The 20146-nt window shown below is 40.3% G+C and overlaps 1 protein-coding gene across 1 annotated transcript in view; it reads right to left on the reverse strand.

Annotated features, from left to right (window-relative positions):
- Positions 1-1846: 1846 nt before the first annotated feature.
- Positions 1847-20146, reverse strand: part of B4GALT1 (beta-1,4-galactosyltransferase 1) — a 45678-nt gene continuing 27378 nt past the window's right edge. The window contains exons 3-6 of the mRNA XM_081317556.1: positions 13285-13472; positions 12014-12136; positions 4782-4886; positions 1847-3612 (exon numbers count right to left, since the gene is read on the reverse strand). Of these exons, the coding sequence (XP_081173682.1) occupies positions 3477-3612; positions 4782-4886; positions 12014-12136; positions 13285-13472 (552 nt within the window). The 3' untranslated portion in view covers positions 1847-3476. The remainder of the gene's footprint in view (positions 3613-4781; positions 4887-12013; positions 12137-13284; positions 13473-20146) is intronic.

The following is a 20146-nucleotide window of genomic DNA, read 5'->3' on the forward strand; positions in this document are numbered from 1 at the left end:
GCTTAATATTTCTATTAGAAATTTTTAAAGAGGCTTCATCTCAAAGGAGCAGAGGGATCCCTCAATCCAATAATGGTGGGGTTGTTTGTTTTGGCCATTTGCTTCTCTCCATGTGATAAAAGGAACAAAAGGGGAAGCAGTTGGCATGAAGAAGCCAACTGCTTTTCTCATCCAACTTTGTCCATAGTCTAAAATTCTAACAGCAATACACAAGATCTCTTATCTGCTACACAACTGGGTGCCAGTGGGTTTAAGAAGCTTGAGAAGCCTGGAAACATAGCTTCCAAGTAAGATAATGAGGAGAGTGTCTCTGCTCTATTGCATGGATTGATCCTCAGTCGTGAGTAAGCTGGAATTCAATGTGCACGTTCTCTCTGTTATCAGCAGCAAAAGCCACCTTAGACAATTTTGTGTCCTTGAGTTGTCCTGGATTACAATGTCCCACACATTTGAAGCAGACCAGTTTATGAAAGATTGACTGAAATGAACTGGGAATGGTTTCCTTTGGTAACGCAGTTGGACAAGTGGAGTTGAAAAGTTGAAAAGCTATCGATAGTCAGTAGACTAGAGAGTAGGCCTTCCTTTACCTGACTGTTGAGGGATGTGAACGTTGTAATCCTCCCAAGATACTTCCTTAAAATGGATTGGTTTGCCTCCATTTTAAAAAAATGGAAAAAAAATGCATACAGGAGAAAGCAAAACTTCAAAGTTATCTCCCGCCCTGAAAATATGTGACTTCTGAGCAGCTCCTTAATCACTGGTTGGGATCTACTTGATAATAAAAATGCTGAAGCCGTTGGGAGGTTACTCCTTTTATAGAAGGAAATCACTGGAAACACTCTCATAAAAGCAAGTATTTTCAAAAGTAAAACTCAAGGATGTTAAGTTCTGGGGGTGCAAATTCTACTTTGATCCTCAAGCCATGCTTCACTGACCTCATCAACAGTTCATAATGGAGTGGGAGAAATGGCAACACCCCAACAAGCCATAACTTATGGTTCTTCAGACATAGAGATGAACCTATTTGCAAGGCAAACTGATCATTCTCGTGAAGGCTGATTTTATAAATCAAATCTGCTTAAGACATGATGTTGCCTGCCACTTAATGGTTCTAACATGCCATTTTATGATGCAGTTGCCTTCGACCAATTCACCTCTAATATTTTTAGCAGTAAAATCCCACAGCAGTCTTCAGGTTTTATACAAAACACATTAAAAAAATACCTTTGTTTGACATTTGTAACATTTAGGCCTTTACAATAGTAAACATTCCTGACAAAACATTTTAAAAACCAAAAGGCACTTTATAAACCCAGGACTACAAAGTATTTGCCACTCTCCAGTAAGAAAAAGACTGCATTAGAGCTGTAGAAAATAAAACAAAACTTTCCATTGACATGTAAGGCAATCTGGCAATATATCAGTCCTTAGGTGGATTATGTTTGTTTTGCGGTATCAAGAGCGGTCTTCATTGAAGAATTCCATTTGAACTATTCTCTCATCTTAGAGATTATGCACTGGGATACCTCTATGCTACAGTTTTGCTAGGTAGAGCAAGAAGAAAGTAAAGAAGGCTTTGCATCCCAATATCACACACAAACATACCACCTTGGGCAATAAATGATCCCAATAGGCTTAGGATGTTCTTCCTCTCAACTTTGTTGGAAGGCTGAGCCCCTTTTATATGTTTTAACTAAGCAAAAACTTTGCTTTGTTTATCTAGAACAGGGGTCTTCAAACTCGGCCTTTTTATGACTCATGGACTTCAACTCCCAGAATTCCTCAGCCAGGCACACTGGCTGAGGAATTCTGGGAGTTGAAGTCCATGAGTCATAAAAGGGCCGAGTTTGAAGACCTCTGATCTAGAACACTGAATGGCTCCTTCCACCAGCTGTATTTAGAGAAAATCTGGAAGCATAACTTCCCCATTGGATGAGGAAATCCCAGCAGACTTACTCAAGAGTAGACAGGTTCTGGTCAGTTGGAGAGTAATGCTGTCTCACTCTTGCCAAATGTTCTCTTTCCCCTGTTCTTGTTCTTAAGACAAGGACGAACCTGCAGATTGAGCTTGGGAGGGATCCCATCAGTGCTCCACAGAAACGGAGATGTTTCTCACACAAATAAATACAATGTTCAGCTTCATTCCAAAACAGATGTTACGCAGGCCATCTGTTTCAGCACTAACACACAGGCTTTGTCCTATTGAAATACTTCTAGATGTGGGCTCATTTTCAAATTGCAACAGCACCTAAGGAAGCTAAGGTTTATGTATTGCTGGCCTATCAATGTTCTGCCTCAGTGGGCCAACCCATGAACTGTGCCTTCTGCCTATCAGCATCCCTTGTGCCTCTGATGTTGATATTCACAGCTCACACCACTATGGGTTAGCCCTGCAAGCTTTCTCCTTTCTATACATTAGGGAAGGAACGCTGCATGACCTGGGTTATAGTGGATATTTTAACCTGACTTCTCCACAACTACCCAACTAGATCCAGCAAAAAGTAGGACACTTCAATTAGCAACCCTAACTTGATTGGTTTTTGCATGAAAACAGATAGGATCAAACCGTTTCACTCATACTTTTGCCCCATGGTGCAGTTGAGCCCAGTATAAGAACTTGGCTGATTGTCCTGTTAGATTAAAGCAAGCACCGTGGTTTCAAGATTTTGGCTTGCAGATACGCTTTTGGGCAAAGAGGCTTGCATTATTTAAATCTCCATGCCGGCAGAACAGAATGCAAAGGTCTTTGAGGTTTGTAGTTCTTTTCCCACCCACAGAAGTTTTACAGACAAGAAGAAACAATTCTGACAAGATTTGGGAAGATAAATCAAAGTATGTAAACTCAAACCACTCTAGCAGCATTTTTCCAATCCTTCCACCTGTACCCACAGCAGTGAATTTTCATACAGTGATCTAATTTTTAAATTAAATTGGGAAAGGAGCAGGAAGAAAGGGAAATGACTTACTACTGCAGAATACCTCACAATTTGCAAACAGTAACGTTTCAAAATTGTGACCCTCGTTATTTGAAAGTGGAGAGAATGGCTGTCAAATACATAGGCCTCTATCCACTAGGAATCCTTCTTAGGTTTTAGCTTCCTGACATAAAAGAGTGTTTTGGGAAAGGAAAAAAAAGCTTCAGTACAACTTCCATTCTTTTTTGTGACGCTTGCGTTGGAGAACTTCCAAGGGGATTGAGCACCTAAGTCTCCGCCATTCCCTGAAAATTCACATATTTACAACTTCTATTTATTCTTTATAAAGTTTTTTTAAAAAATGAAAACAAACAAACAAAACGATTTATACAGCAAAATTTGGGGTTAAAATTCTCATTTGTCCTGCCAATTGCAAGGTCTCAGGATGACAAAACAGGTGTCCTTGTTTCAAGTTGATTGCATAAAATCATTTATAAAATGCTGAAAAGTTGAATTGTCGCTGGTTGGGTATTCCAAGTCTTCTCTTGCATTTCTGCCACACTAGCTTTTTGGTGATCCAATATCCACTGTGATTTTTGTATATAATTGAAATTTATCAGTTTTTACTACAGAGTAAGTCAGAGAGTTTAGCCCATCAGATTTCATTGTTTCTTTTGTATGAGCAATTTTGTTAAACCTGTAAAAATAAAATAGACTTACAGTTGGTAATTATAAATGGGATTAGTATCGCCACTGGCCACCTGCAAATGATTAACTGATTTGCAAAAAAATATATTTTGTATTTTACTTCTCTCTTTGCATATATATTTTTGCTAACTGTTTCTCAGAAGAAGAATATTAAAAGTTCTATATTCAAAGGTTAAAAATTTAGTGGCAGAAAGTCTGCTTATAGAACAGAATTACTGATTTATAGCATACGCTTGGTGGTGGCACAGTGGTTAGAATGCAATATTGCAAGCTAACTCTGCTCACTGCCAGGAGTTCAATCCTGATAGGCTCAAGGTTGACTCAGCTTTCGATCCTTCTGAGGTCAGTAAAACGAGGATCCAGATTATTGGCGGGAGTGATATGCTGACATTGAAAACTGCCCAGAGAGTGCTGTAAACTGCTTTGGAGTTGTATATAAGTCTAAGTACTACTGCTATATTTTTATTTATTTTATTTGTATCCTGCCTTTTATTATTTTTACAAATAATTCAAGGAAGTGAACATATCCCATATAGCTTCCTCCTCCTATGTTGTTCCCCACAACAACCATCCTGGGAAGTGGGTTGGTCTGAGAGACAGTGACTGGCTTAAAGTCACTCAGCCGGCTTTCATGGCTAAGGCGGGACATCCTAGCCTGATGGTTTAACCACCAAACTAAACTGAGGTCCTCAACCTTTTGGGCACCAGGGACCAGTTCCGTGGAGAAAGTGTGTAGTTTTGTGTGCTGACTGCATCCCATGGATTGGGCTTTGTTTGTTTGTGCAGCCTGGTTGCTGGCATGGCGCGGCCAGGTACCAGTCCATGGACCAGGGGTTGGGGACCCCTATTATAAGGAGCAGTCCAATTATGGAAACATGTTTTTCCTTTTGTTGATTAGAGTTCAACTGAAAATGATTATGCTGTTGATTATGTGAGTATGCTGCTGGACTTGTGCTGAGAAGACCCAAATTCTAGACTATTCCCAACCACAGAGGTCCTCTCTATGACTCTAAACCAGTCCAGATTACTTCAAAAAGTTGTTGGAGATAATGGGAGGAAGGACAACTATGTATGTTGAATTTCTGAATAAAAGGCAGGATATAAACACAACAAACAAAATTTTGCTAAGTGTGGGCAGAAGCAGCATGAAGAACCTACCTCTGTGGATTGGGTTCATTTTTAGTGTCTCTCATGTGGCGAATCATTCGACATTTTCCAATTGTAGCATCTGGGCGAGAAATTCCCATGCCTTTAAAAACCAATCTGCAAAGACAAATAAAAGGTCAGGTTTCTGTTAGGTAAACACACCTTCTCTTTTCCTCTTTTAAGGAGCATAGTTTAGTGATTTCCATAAGCCACTAAAAACCTGATCTCATTTCGTTGCTATTACTTATAACAATGCACTTCAGAAATTATATGGAACTAAATGGGGTGCTGGAGCTGCCACTCTCAAGTCCTCAGGCACTAGGTCTACCCCTCAGCAGAATACTGTGCCCGTTTGGCTTAACAGCTGCCATACTAGTTAAGTTAGACGCTAGACTCAACGACACCATGAGGAAGATAAGCGGATGTATTAAAACCACTCCTACTTTCTGGCTTCCTGTTCTGAGGCATACAGCACCACCAGCTTTATGAAGTGAGAGAATACAGAAAAATTATGAACAACTCACCCCTACCAGTGCATGTCAACCTTCCTCATTTATCAGCTGGGAGATTCAAATCCAGGAAACCTCCACTGGCACTTGCACAACATCTGCCCAACAACTTTAATATCGATTCCCAATGGAAAGTCAAATGGGTTGCTGAACGCCCAGACACAGGAAGACATATAAATGACCGCCACAGAAAAAGGTGCCCGGCTTTGAACTACCACGTCAGCAACGGACAATGCTGACTAGGATTCGTACCTCACACAGCATCTGCCGGGACTCTCTGTATAAATGGGGCATAATATTCTCCCCTCAGTGTGACTGTGGGTTCCCACATCAAGTTGTAGATCATATCATGGCCGGCTGTCAGCTGAGGGCATAGACCAGTCCAGTATCTGATTTTATTTTATTTTCTAATATAAGCGATGCTGTACTTCAATGGTTAGATGACCTAGACATTGGCATTTGAACATAGATCTTTTTAACATTTATATTTTATTGTGTTTCACTAATCTAGGTGAAATGTTAACATAGTATGCTAGTCCATATATGAAATGCCATAAACCTTACCTCAGAAATATGCATGTCTCATCTCTTTAACCAAAGTTAGTCATTAACTCAACCCATGCTTTGTATTTTATTCTACAACATAAAAAATATAACTACAACAGGTACATCAATATCTAGGAAGTTCTCCCCCATTAATTAATACGGTTTAAGGCTGCAGTAATTAATTGAAACATTGTCTAAAACAGTTCTATTTTAATCCATTGTCTGTTCATGGGCCAGGTGCCACCCTTAAGGATATAGAAATGATCTGCTTAGAATCTCAGGGGTGTCCAACTCAATTTCATTGAGGGCCACATCAGCATTGCAGTTGCCCTCAGGGGGCCGGGTGGGTGTGGCCTGTGTGGGCGTGGCCTACTGCGTGGGCGTGGCTAGACTGCGCATGGCCTACTGGGTGGGCATGGCCAGCTCTACATCGTTCGCATCAAGGGTGCCTATGGGGGCCTGGGCAGGAGTGGGACAGATCTGAGGGTCTCTGGCAGAAGGAGGGTCTCTGGGCCAGGGCCAAGGCAGTGGGGGCCGGTCCCTCACTGTTTCCAGGATGGCTTTGCGGGCCGCATGAAACCACTTCGCGGGCCGGATCTGGCCCCCGGGCCTTGTGTTTGACATGTCTGGCTTAGATGGTCAAAAGATGGAGAATCAGGGGCAGATCATGTGGATCTCCTCTGAAGTTCTAAAGCCTGCCAGAGAAGGGCTGTGCCTCAACTCCCAGCCTCTTTAAGCCTGACCTCCTTGCTACTGTTGGAAAGGCTGCAAACAAAAATGCTTACATAAATAAATAAATGTGCACCTGACAAAGTAGGAACAAAATAATGTTAAACAATGGCGTTGTCAGATTAGCAGCAAAAAATATGAGGGCTGAGAAGCATGTTTCACAGTAATGGTGTAAATGAGAAACAGGAAGTGCTGGTGACCTTGTAAGCTCTAAACATTATTGCTTTGTACACGATAATATAGTTCTCTATTTGGGGGGGGAGGGGAAGTAAAATTTGCAGAGTATATTTCTGAAATTCCTGAAAAAAATTTTTCCTCTAAATTGTGAACAGAATTTATTCAGAATTAAAGAGCAGGGTCCAGAAATGGATTCTTGTATCAAGCACAGTCTGGTATTTCTCAGTCTCTTAATGGTATTCTAAGAATACCATCTAAAAAGCCTGGTGACCACTAAATGCTAAGCATATTTTCCTTCCGTTTTGCCAAACTTGACATAAAACACTTCCTGCTCATCCCAAACACAATGTGCACCTAGTAGTGTGTGCCAAGGAAACCGAGTATTCAAAGACAGACTGAGCAGAAACACGATTTGCTTTGCTGCCAAAGTCTTGACCCAACAGCAGGCAGACAGCCTCTCACTTGGTATAAATCAAGAGAGCAGTGCTAGAAGACAAGGAGAGCAGTGACCCTTAAGTAGTGTGGAGCATTGAGCTCTGTCCCTGGATCACCTGCTTTCTAAAACAGCAAGAAAAGGGACATCGCAATGCTCCCAAGTTCTCTCTGGAAGCAGGCCACCCCGGTTCAGTTTGTGGCTGCCACACAACCCCACTGAACTCTCCAAAATTAACTCCATTAGAGAGGAGAATGCAGATGTTCATGGTCTGTAAATACTTGACAATCTGTCTAGTCAAACAGTGTATGAAGTTATGCAAGAGGCGGAGAAAATAATCAAGAAAAGGCTTTGCTATTAAGGCCACATCCAGGATGATCCACTGAAGCTGAAAGGTGCAAGATTTAATGCAGATGCTGTGCACAGTTGAACTAAAGAATCTGCTGTTCAAAGTGCTACCAACCTAGATGGTTTGAAAGCAAATTAGTCCATTAATAGCTTTTAATCATTGATGTTGCATATTGCTACCAGAGTAAGAGAAAAGTTGTCTCCAAATATCAGCTGCTGCAACATGTGAGCAGAAGGACAATAATGTCCTTATGGTGATGGGCCTCCCAAAATGTTGACACTGATAAGCCTTTGGTTTGCCTTAGCAGGACTCTTGTGAAATCTTTCATTTCCTTCTAGCTAGCATATACATGGAGCTAGCCACTCTCCAGCATGCTGTGGCAAATATTAACTACCTCCAAGCAACAAGACACGAAGACACTCTAGAACAGGGGTGTCAAACTCACAACGTCACGTGATGTGTCGCAACATATTGCAACTTTTTTCCCCACGGCCAACAATGGGGTGGACGTGGTTTCGCCATGACGCATCCGGCCCGTGGGCTGGCAGTTTGACACCCCTGCTCTAGAAAGTCATAAGCTGCTTTTTTTCAGACCACAATTAAGGATGGAAAGGGGAATTAGACATTTTTGTGGGCTAGTCTGCACTTGCTTGATTGTACCCTAAACAAAAGAAGCCAGAGCTATACATTAGATATAGACAATGAGCTGGTTCATTATGTCATTAGCATTAAACCTCATTGCAATAAGCCAACAAAAGAAACCAGATCTTAAACCAAAGTAATGACAGCACATACATCAACTTTCATTTAAAGCAATAAAAATAAACAGTGAATACTTATATTTATCTGAAAAATAGAAAACTCCACTGGAGTGTCATCTAAAACCAATGTGCCAAAGTGTCTCTTAAAATGTTCCAATCTGAGTTAAAGAAGGCATTTAGATTTGTTCCAGAGAAAACTAGTAGCAAGTTCACATATGCAGCTGATTCAGAAAAGCAGAACTTCCATATAACTTAACACAGCCCAGATCCTATATTCAGAATGTCCATTTTAAAATAGACCTGTGATCAGAAAGATGCTGGAGTTTCACAAAGTTTAAGCCTTTCCAATTTAGATCTCTAATTCAGGGCTTTTCAACCTTTTCACCCATTGTACCACTTTTCGGATATGGCAACATCCAAGTACAACCAGTTGCCTAGCAAGGTGTCAAAAACGTGATGACCCAAAAAAAGGAAAAAAGTGATGAAGTACAGGTAGTCCTCGACTTACAACTGTTCGGTTAGTGACTGTTCGAAGTTACAATGGCACTGAAAAAATTGCCCCCCAAGCCACAGATGAGCAAGACACCTGCCTGCCTGCCCGGTGGCGCTCTTCCTCCTGTCTGAGATTTTCACTGTTGTGAGCATTTCTGTTGAGGATTGGCAGTGGGGGTGGGGTGGGGGGTGGGTGTTCGGTTTTTATTCCCCCCGTCTGCTGGGTGGTTGCAGCAGGTTTTGGTTACTTCATATGACCCTGGGACACTGTGACCGTCATAAATATGAATCAGTTGCCAAGCATCTGAATGTAAATCAAAAGACCCTGCAGATGCTGCAACATTCCAGCTGATTGGCACTTCTTCTGGGCTCAGAAGCACCAGGATCAGCGCCGAGCTCCAGCTGGAGCCTGGTGCTGATCCTGCCGCTTCCACTGAGCCCTGACAGGCCTGCAGTTCCAGTCGTCTCTCGCTCAGGCTTGTGCGGTGCTGCCACCGGTTCAGCTCATTCCCCTCCCCCGCTACCACTTTTCTTGGATGGTCGCATACCACCTGCCAGGTGCCAATGTACCACAGGTGGTACCCGTACCACTGGTTGGAAAGCCCTGCTCTAGTTCAATGCCCCCTTACAGGCATTACAGTTGTACATCGTATCAAGTCACTTAAAAACAGTGACTCTGAGACTCATGCATGTCACATAGAAGCTGGAAAGCCCTTGAAACCTGCACAGAAAATGCAGGAATGATACAGGGCATTCATGTGTTGATTATACCGCAGGATGGGTAGACACTCAATATCTTTATGTTCAGAGTATCTTTCTGAATTCCTTACAGTTGGGAATATTCACTTGAGATTTCAGTCTGAAAAATTCACAGGATGTTTACAAAGGACTCATTATTTTGGTGAGGGGGGGGTGTCTTATTGATTTTATTGCACAACATCCTTGGCTTTTTTGGTGACATCCATGTCTTTGTCTTCATCCACATCCATGACCACTTCTGTTCATTTCCCATCCATATTCCATCCATATGGCAGGTAGCAAAAACCCAAATAAAGACACTTTCTTAATTGCCAAACACCTCTTCTTTCAACATTTGAAGATCCTTTATACTGTCACTTAAAACATTGCGTGTATGCATGTGAAACAATCATTTCTAAAATTCAGCAGTAACTTGAACACATAAACAGACCAAGCTAATTCTATAACTGTAGCATAGATCAGCTGAACGGATATTTTCATTTTATAAGTTACAAACTAGCCTGCGCTTAGAATAACAACTTGAATATCTGCAGATTCCTAGACTAACATATATGTAGTCTGTGAAGCCTTGCATCTCCAACAGCTTCGACACTTTGAAACAAGTACTTATTAGCAAAGAAGTAATACCCTGTTCTCAGTGCCCACATAGTTGAAAAAGAAAAGAGAAAATGAGAGTCAACACCTGCAGCATAGGCTTAAAAATCCCCCAAACCTTCAGCCTTAATTCTAAGCATACATAATTGTAATGGGACTGTAAAAGCCTGTTTATATTTTGGTCTATTTCACAAATTGGCTAGGAAATCCTCTGCTTGCTTTTTTTTAAAATAAAGCTCCCTTGATTTTGGAGGGCATTTTCACACTCCTTTCTTGGTCTCAACATTTATTAGTGCAATCCACCAAGTAATCCAACTAAAATATCACAACACAGATGAGGTGGGAGGGGCAGGGAAAAGAACTTGGTTTGAGAGCCGAGTTCGGCAGGAGTTATTATTTTAAAATGTTCTTCTAAGCATAATCAAAGTGCTGAGTCACTAAGTAGCAGAACATTAAAACTTGTATCTTGATTGCAGTGTAGGGACATAGCCCAGCTGTTATAAATGTGGACATTTAATTTGAAGCAAATATTTGTTTAAGAAATGGGTGAAGGTAGAAAATTCTCATGTGTATCACACCTGCATCTTGAAGAAAAGGAAACACAAGGCAGGGAGTCCCCTTTTTTAAAAAAGACAAAAGTTCATTTCACTAAGAATAAGCCAGGTGAAAAATTGACACCGGGACAGGTATGAAGACCTCTTGCCATTTACTGTAATCTCACAAAACTCCTATATGATACAATACACTGTCAGGGTGAGAGAAATATATGCACTTAATAGGAGAGAAGTGGGCTAGTTTTTGAAAAATAAATGTTTCTTCAAAGATCCCTTTCTAGATCGGTGCTCAGAAATTAGCACCACACAAAGAAGCACGGCATAATTGTTTCGAATCTTGCAGAAATGTCTAAGATTTCTGCTTATTTGAAGGATCATTCACAAGAAAGATATGTTTCAGTTTGGAGGAGATGGATAGATTATATTCAGAATAAATATGGGACTAAAAAGTTCCATTTAGCTTATGAGTAGATTTTAGAGGGATATTGTTATTAATTTTAGTGTTAGTACTTTGTATGTATCTATGTTAAAGGGGAGTTAAAGCACATTATGAATTTGGTCAATTTTATATTATGGATAATCTTTAGTTAGAATATGATTATTATAACTATAACCCTGTATTTAGCTCTGGGAAGTGGGGGGGAAGGGGGGTGGTTTGGGGTGGGTGGGTTTTGGGGATACATTGTAAAATCTTTTTTTGTAAAACTCTTTAATAAAAAAAGCGCGGCATAATTAAATCAAGCCTTATTGTACATGGATTACAAGCATTCTGAATTTTAGTGTTCAGGCAAATTAGGAGCCTCCAGTGATGATAATCTAAATAGATACTGGCTCATTTGTCCAAACTTGAGCTGTGGATGATTGTTACTCTAAGTCAAAGATGGTTTGAAGACCCTGAAATTCCTTAGACCACCATAGGCACGTTTGTCAAGATAAACTCTTAATATGCAAATATTTCTTAAAGACCAGTTCTTGATTTGCATTCTTGTACCCATAAGGCTACATAAGTTCACTGCACTATAGCAAGGTCCCCAACTTTTTGGGCACCAGGGACCAGTTCCGTGGAGAGAGGTTTTTCTGTGGACCGCAGGATGCGTGGTTTTGTGTGCTGCCTGCATCCAGCGGATGGGGCTTGTTTGTGCAGACCGGTTACTGGCATGCCATGGCCCTGTAGTGGTCCACGGACCGGGGGTTGGGGACCCCTGCACTAGAGCAACATAGGAATAAACCATAAATCAACAAGTGGCACAGAGGGAAACTATCGTGCCGGGCACAACCCCAAAACTAAACAACATACCCAGCCTCAAATTCAATATTAACTAGAAAGATGAGGGATCTTACCTGTTATAGATGTCATCATCTTCACCACCCCAGCCCCAATAATTATTGGGAAACCCATTGATTTTTTCGAATTGCTTCTTACTTAAAGCAGACACACCTCCAAAATATTGATTGTAAGGTAAGCTGGAAGAGACAAAGATAAATTGTTCATTTAAAATCATGTGACCGGAGAGAAGCTTGGATTATATCTCTGATCACAATTCTACATAGAATTGATCAGAAAAAGTAACATGTAGCCTCAGTCTCCTGTAGACTTGTCTGTGCCAATATATAAGTCTGTGTTTTCTGAAATTTGAGTTCAGACTTCATTAAAACCATTTTTCAAGCTGGAAGGAGCCATGGCTACTTTTATAAAAGACTTCAAACCTTTCATGGACGTTTTGATGAAAATGGATAAAAATGAAATCCATGGTTCATGTTTATAGGTTTATATAGGAAGAATAATTCTATTGTGTAATTTGAGAGTCTGGAAACAGTATTGGCTATGTTTATAACTGCTGCAAAGATCATAAATTGCTTCTTTAAATATTTATTCTTTCTTTCTTCTGGAACTACAGTTTATTGTTGTTCACTTTTTTTCTGCTTTTCTTTCCTATATTTATATATCTTTTTCACTTTTCTATATATATTTTAATTTTTCTGTAGTTTTAATTTTGTAAAAAAAATCTTCATTAAATTTATATATTATGCTACATGTATGCATATACATATTACACGTGTGTCTCTGTGTATAAATTTTGTACACACATGTAAATGTATTTGTGTATGTGTATATATATATATATATATATATATATATATACACACATATACAATTGCTCAACCCTAACTGAGCTGTCAACAGCATCTAGGTCACCTTGTCTGAGCTGGGAGGGCAAGCTCAGAAGGCAAGGTAGGGACCGGTCAGCATTTAGATGGGAATATAAGGTTGGAAGCTAGACTGGGCAGTTAAAAAAAGTAAGAATAATTGAGCATCATTAGAACAGATGCCACATTTATTTGTGAAGGTACACACCACTGACACAAGCTATGTCTTAAAAAGAATCACTTTCAAGGTCCACCTAAATATTGGTTTGGGTCCCAATAGAGAACATGCTACAGGAAAACTGCCCTCCTTCCAATAGTATAATGCAAGTGTGGATATGGTCATATTCTTGCCTCCGGATCCCCTTGACTAGAGATTATTGATTAAGTTTATTTGCCACCAACTCCCAACAATCCACTCATACGGGTATATGTTTTGTGCTAAATGTAAACAACCAACTTCTTACCGAAATCCAAATTTATCCATAGATACAGAGAGGTGCCTGGGTTGGTCGTAACACTTGTAGATATTCCTGTCATCCATCGGGATTAGGTCAACATCACTAAATACAAAGCAGTCATAATCATATTCTTTCAAAGCTTCTGTGAAGCCTACATTCAGAAGCTTTGCACGGTTAAATGTTTCTTCTCCATCCTAATGTAAGAAAAGGAAGAATTGTTAAGAGCCTTCAAAAGACTAGGATAGTACTTCCTATTTATTACAACCCAGGGCCTTCATAATACCATATACTCACATAAGCCTACTATTTGCCAGTTTTCTGTCCAGTTTGGCTTATGTTTTAAGACCAACCGCAAAGTTTACATTAAAGAAATGGGCTCATTTTGCCTTTCACTGAATTTCCTCTCAGACCATGGGAAGAGAGAAAGCAGATACACAGCACAGAATTTCACATTGCTCTGCATCAGCCTTCCCAAACCTGGAGTTTTCTCAGTGCATTGGGGCTGCTGTTTGCTGCTGCTGAGATGGCCCTCCGGACTGCAGTTCACCAAGTTGGGGGACGCTGCTCATTTTCCTGTTAAGATTGTGCACAGTCTTGTGAAAAGACCTGTCTCTTCTTCCCATTCTGCTACCTGAATGTTGTCAAAACATATACAGCAGTTCACATGTTGTCCAGTGAGGAACAATAGTATGCCTGCAAGTCTCATTTACAGAGGGAGGAAAGGAGAATCAGCTTCCCAATAAAACAATGATTTAGATCATACTTTAATAACGTTTAAGTCTACTTTAATAAAAGAGCCTGGCATCACGTGAAGAGCTAGATCAGATTTATTATAGTGGGAAGCAAAACAAAAGATTCTCTATACATCAGTTGTGATTGTTTCCATTTTGTCACCCTTACTCTTTCCATTCTTCCTCCTCCTATGTTTTGATAACCAATGAAGAAACCCAACTATCCGGGTTTTTTTTTTAAAGGATTTGGGGTATTATTGTCCTGCTTGTTCCACAGAACCATTATCTGGCCACGCCTGGATGGCGTGACGAGAAGCAGAGCAGAGCCAGAATAGGATTTGGCAATCTTCAGCAGAATAAAAGAGTACTAAAGACAAGTAGAAATGTTGGAGATGGTTATTTTATTTTTATTTATTTTTATTTTTATTCCATTTATATCCCGCCCTTCTCCGAAGACTCAGGGCGGCTTACAAGCTTAGCAGTAGCCTTCATTCTATGTATATGCCTGCTTATTAGGGCTTTCACACACACACACCCAAGCGGCATTATTACAAAGTCAGCTTAATTGCCCCCAACAATCTGGGTCCTTTATATTGAAAGTGATAAAAATAATAATTCCATAATCTTTATAATATCCAGATTAGTCTCCAACACAACGAAGAGAGATATCTGACACTACCCTTAGTTTTGTTCTTGTAGTTGTTTTCATTGATTGATTGACTGATAATGTGCCCTCAAGACAGTGTCTTAGCAACCGCACAATTTTTTTTCTACATGGGTTCTTTTCACAGATTACGGTACTAAAAATAAAGCATACATTTTGGGAGTTTCTAAATTACAATCCAGTTCTACATTTGTTGAACTTGAAATGTAATGGAATTGTTTATGACCTTGGCGGAAATTACACAGCCCAACACAGCAACGAAAATACCCTTGCCTATTTACGGAAGTGAAGGATTGGATGGAATTACCATTTTATTCTTCCAATTAACTCTCTTCAGAGAAACCCAGTCAACCGTATGATTGCGCTCCCTGTTTACTGTGTATCAGTAAATAAGCAAAATAATAAGAGTGGGGCAGAATTGGGGTGTCACTTTCATAAGGTCCCGTTAAATATGAAGTATCAGAATTACTGTATTAGAGGTATGTTTTGTAAATGGAGATGTTTCCATTTCTGTTTCTGTAGGTTCAGCAAAGACAAAGCATAATAACATCCCAGAGTGGATAAATGTTGAACTGGAAAATCAGTTACACAGGGGGAAAATTATTTATTTCTAATACAAATTACTTAAGGTGGATACAACGGAGGTCTTTTAAACATGGATTGAGAAAGATTTTTTATAATATCAGGTGACAGGTTATAGTTATTTCTCTTATATTTCCCTATCCAAAGTCACTGAAGCAAAACACATGCAGTTAATTCTAGCCATTCTCTCTGGAAAATCGACTATTCTTTTTTTTTTTTAAGCCAGATTTGTGTATGGATTAATCCATTTACAGAATTATCGGTTTACATTTTTGTATCAAGCAGAGGGCTAATCAATACCAAAGATACAATCACATATTATGTTTTTTTAAATACAACTCATACTAGCATTCAAGTTTAGTTAATATATTTTAGCTTGAAAATGCCCTATTGAAAGAGAGGATTTTTATTTAGCTTTTTTCTCCAAAAAAAAAGGTTAGAATTACTTTAACTCTTACTTTAGCCTTAGTAGAATAGGCCTACAAAACAGAAAAGCTATATATGTTAGGAGAGTGTATTTACTTTTACCTATTTTACAATTTGGCTAAATTGTGGGGAAAAACTAATTCCTTACCTGTTTATATTTATAAAGTATTGTTGGATAAATCTTATTCAAAATTGAAAAGTGGGAGACTGCTTAATCTTCCACCCCTAAATGGTGAGCCTAATAGCTGCTAAAACAAAAAGGATTAACTAAATGCGCAGCTTGCATCTATGGAGATTCTTAATCATCCTGGTCATGGTTGTCCCAAAGGTGCTTTTCCAAAAGGCAACTGGACTTTCTCGATGTTTTTTCCTTGAAAATGTTTTGCTTCTTATCCAAGAACTGATTGTAAGCTGCATCCCAAAGGGATGTAGCTTACGATGAATTTATTCAGTATACATTCGAGATGCGCTGCCAAAGCAGTAGCAGCCTTGTATAGAAATATAGCAACATGAAAGCTTCCCATCATTGAAAGCAGCAGCCTGTGCAAAAGACTGCACAGGGAAAATTCAGCGCAATTGTAGACCCCTTCTTTATTGTACCATCTGTAAATGGTGTTGCAAATGAAAATAAGCTGGTTGCATTTCTTTGGAAAGTGTCACATTTTCCTTGCATTTTCTAGTTCAATCAACAGAAATGAAATTGCCTCCTAAAGATGAGGGAAGAATTTTCTTTGGCACAAAGTGTTAGATCGTGGGCTCTGGACCGCATGGCCAAGATGGACGACGCAGGACAACAGGGTTCAGCATAACATTCTTTATTGATGTAGCACAGACTTGGCAAACAAAGGGGCAACTGCCCCTCTTATATACCTAGCCAGGTATACTTGGAACCAATCCCATTGTCCGGATTTCCCGCCAAAACTGCCCTGCCAATCCTGACAGGGCACCCTGCCACCTGGTGGTGTCAGTGGCTATCTCTGTGAACATCTCCTATATACATATATACATAAAACAAAGTACTTTGGCAGAACAAGGTAAACTGCCAGGTTCTGGCACCAGCGGCATCAACTTTTCCAAAAAGGTGTCAGTGGAGGAGGTCATGTCTAAAAGAATCTGACCTGGAGTAGACAACCTCCTGGCCAACTGGCTTTCTCACAGTTTAACCAAGCAACTATAAGGATTTGCTGAGATGGTCTCAGGTCAAATCTTGTCAACCACAAAACTATTCAACAGAAGCCACCATTTCAGTCTTAGCTGACAATCAGATCCAAGCTAATATACACGAACCACTTTGTATATCTCAAAGTCCCCATTATAGTTTCTTCTCGCTTCTCACTCCTGGCTCTGTCTCAACATTTCCTTTTTAGGAAAATGTAAATACAACCAGCCAAGTTTGCCAAGAGAATTTCCTGGCATGTTTTCTTCAATGGCCAATCTCCTCTTTAAATTAATCATGTTAGCTTCAACTTCCTCTCAAGGGAATACACAAAGGCAAAAAAAATAATGCAGGAAGGAACCACAAACCAAACTACCTTTAGACAAAGATCATGATCCAAAAATCTCTCAAATAAATTCTTCTGCTTGACACTCACATTTATGACAAAACATCCATTCAACTATGGTAAGCATTCACTTTCTCTGCCTTCCATGTTTGATTATGAGGACTTAAACTCTGAATTTCTATCTCATCTATTCAAGCGCAACCAACACAGTGGTGATATTAAGTGCTTCTCAAGAAAAAGGCTTGAGCAGCTTGAAGAGTGAAGACATTGATAGAATTGTTAAATGCCTAGAAGTCGCAGGAGTACAGATAGAAAAGGCCTTAATTTCTTAGCTAGAAAGCTTCCCTTTCATTTAATTAGCTGCTTAGACAGCTGCTCCGGGGATGTGTTATTCTTCCATTTTCAGCAGCGTTCCAAAGCCTGCAGCAGAATCCACAGTTGATTTACATAAAAACAACCCGTTCTACATTTAATGGGGATAACTTTCTATGTCTTCCAGACTGACAACAATCTTATCCAATTACTACACTGGAGGATGTGAAAGCAGCAATCCATCTAGGTTGACACGTAATTTCATTTCCCTTCAGGAAACACAGGTATTTGTGAAATGAACTATTGGCTGAAGGACTCGTACAAAAAGTTTGATTAACAATGATGTATTAAACCAGTGTGAGCAAAACAATAAAGCACTTTATTTTGTAATTTGGTTCTGAACAATCAGGAGAGGAAATTAGGACATATTATACCTCCAATGAAGAATAACTGGAAAATTGATATGGGATAACAACACCCACAAGATTAAATTCTTGCCAATCCAGAAAAAATATTGCAAAGGTATTTGATACTCCAACCCAAACTGTAACGTGATGCATAAAATTTTATTCTGCAAAGTAGTGGAAATTGGAGAATGTCATTTGAGCAATTTAATCGAATAATAGGTGATTTAATACTTAAATTGGTAAATAGGGTAGATTTGTAGGATTTTTACAGTGTATATTGCGTCATAGTTTTAACTTTAAAAAAATAGCATGAAATATATTCATCAAAAGGTCACGAAACTGCTTCCCATTTACCAGTATGTGCTCATACCTAGAGCAAATAGCTCTTATATCTTTTACTTTGGAAATAGAGATAGAGAAATGGTGATGGATGACTTTAAGGCAGGGCTTTTCAACCAGTGGTACGGGTACCACCTGTGGTACATTGGCACCTGGCAGGTGGTATGCGACCATTCTAGAAAAGTGGGAGCAGGGGAGGGGAATGAGCCGAACCGGTGGCAGCACCGCACAAGCCTGAGCGAGAGAGGGCTGGAGCTGCAGGGCTGTCAGGGCTCAGCGGAAGCGCCAGGATAAGGCTCCAGGCTCCAGCTAGAGCTCACTTCTGAGCCCAGAAGAAGTGCCAATCAGCTGGAATGTTGCAGCATCTCCAGGGTCTTGTGATTTACATTCAGATGTTTGGCAACTGATTCATATTTATGATGGTCACAGTGTCCCAGGGTCATGTGAAGTGACCAAAACCTGCTGCAACCACCCAGCAGATGGGGGGGGGGGAATAAAAACCGAACACCCACCCCCCACCCCACCCCCACTGCCAATCCTCAACAGAAATGCTCACAACAGTGAAAATCTCAGACAGGAGGAAGAGTGCCACCGGGCAGGCAGGCAGGTGTCTTGCTCGGCTGTGGCTTGGGGGACACTTTTTTCAGTGCCATTGTAACTTCGAACAGTCACTAACCGAACTGTTGTAAATCGAGGACTACCTGTACTTCATCACTTTTTTCCTTTTTTTTGGGTCATCAAGCCTTTGACACCTTGCTAGGCGATTGGTTGTATACGGATGTGGCCATATCCTAAAAAGTGGTACAGTGGGCGAAAAGGTTGAAAAGCCCTGCTTTAAGGGTCCTGTTCTGGCCTTCTCCTTAGAAGAGATCAACTATTCCAATATCTGATCCAAAATTTGTATTTATATCATTTTCTATTTGATGCAAGGCAAAAAAACCAGTATGCATCCCTTTTGTAAAGCGCATGCTTGCTTTGTGTTGCAAGATCAAATGCATTTGTATTTTGGCTCAGTTGAAGCAAGAGAACATGTACTGCGTCTATTTGAGCCCAGAATATACTTTTACAAAGGAAACAGATGTACTAGCTCTTTGAGACAAATTTAAAACCATAGAATCATAGGATTGGAAGGGACCTTGGAGGTCTTCTGGTTCATCCCCTTAACCATGGGACTAGTACGAACACCTTATCTTCAAGGAATTATTTCCTTACTTATTTGCCATAAAACCCATAGGCCCTGAATAACTGTGGAACATTTTTGCATTGCAAAAGTTTCAGGTATACAGCATCAGTGCACAAAGACGTCTATCCCATAAGTTCCCCAAAATGCATCTGACTTTTTCTTGAGGCTGTATTTGTATGAGGTCATTAGTGGCAGGCAAGCTCAAAAAATCCATATAATATTGTTGGTTTTGTCATTGAGGAAGATCTGGTACCTTAAGGAGCTCATGAAACCACTTTGGAAATTATGGTGCTAGCCTACTCATTTCAGCAAAAAGCACCGATTCAACTCAAAGAAGGCAAGAAGGTAGAGGCTGCCAGACCATTACCTGATCTGGGGGGGGGGGGGAAACCACCTAGATTGTTCCTCCAATCCCATCTTTTCACTTATTCTCAAAAATTAAAGGTAAAGGTTCCCCCGCACATGCGTGCTAGTCGTTTCCGACTCTAGGGGCCGGTGCTCATCTCCGTTTCAAAGCCGAAAAGCCAGTGCTTGTCCGAAGACGTCTCCGTGGTCATGTGGCCGGCATGACTAGATGCCAAAGGTGCACAGAACGCTGTTACCTTCCCACCGTAGTGGTCCCTATTTTTCTACTTGCATTTTTACGTGCTTTTGAACTGCTAGGTTGGTAGAAGCTGGGACGAGTAACAGGCGTTCACTCTGCTACGGGATTCGACCCGCCA

Source organism: Vipera berus (assembly GCF_964194415.1).
Source record: "Vipera berus genome assembly, chromosome: 2".
NCBI classification, from domain to species: domain Eukaryota; kingdom Metazoa; phylum Chordata; class Lepidosauria; order Squamata; family Viperidae; genus Vipera; species Vipera berus.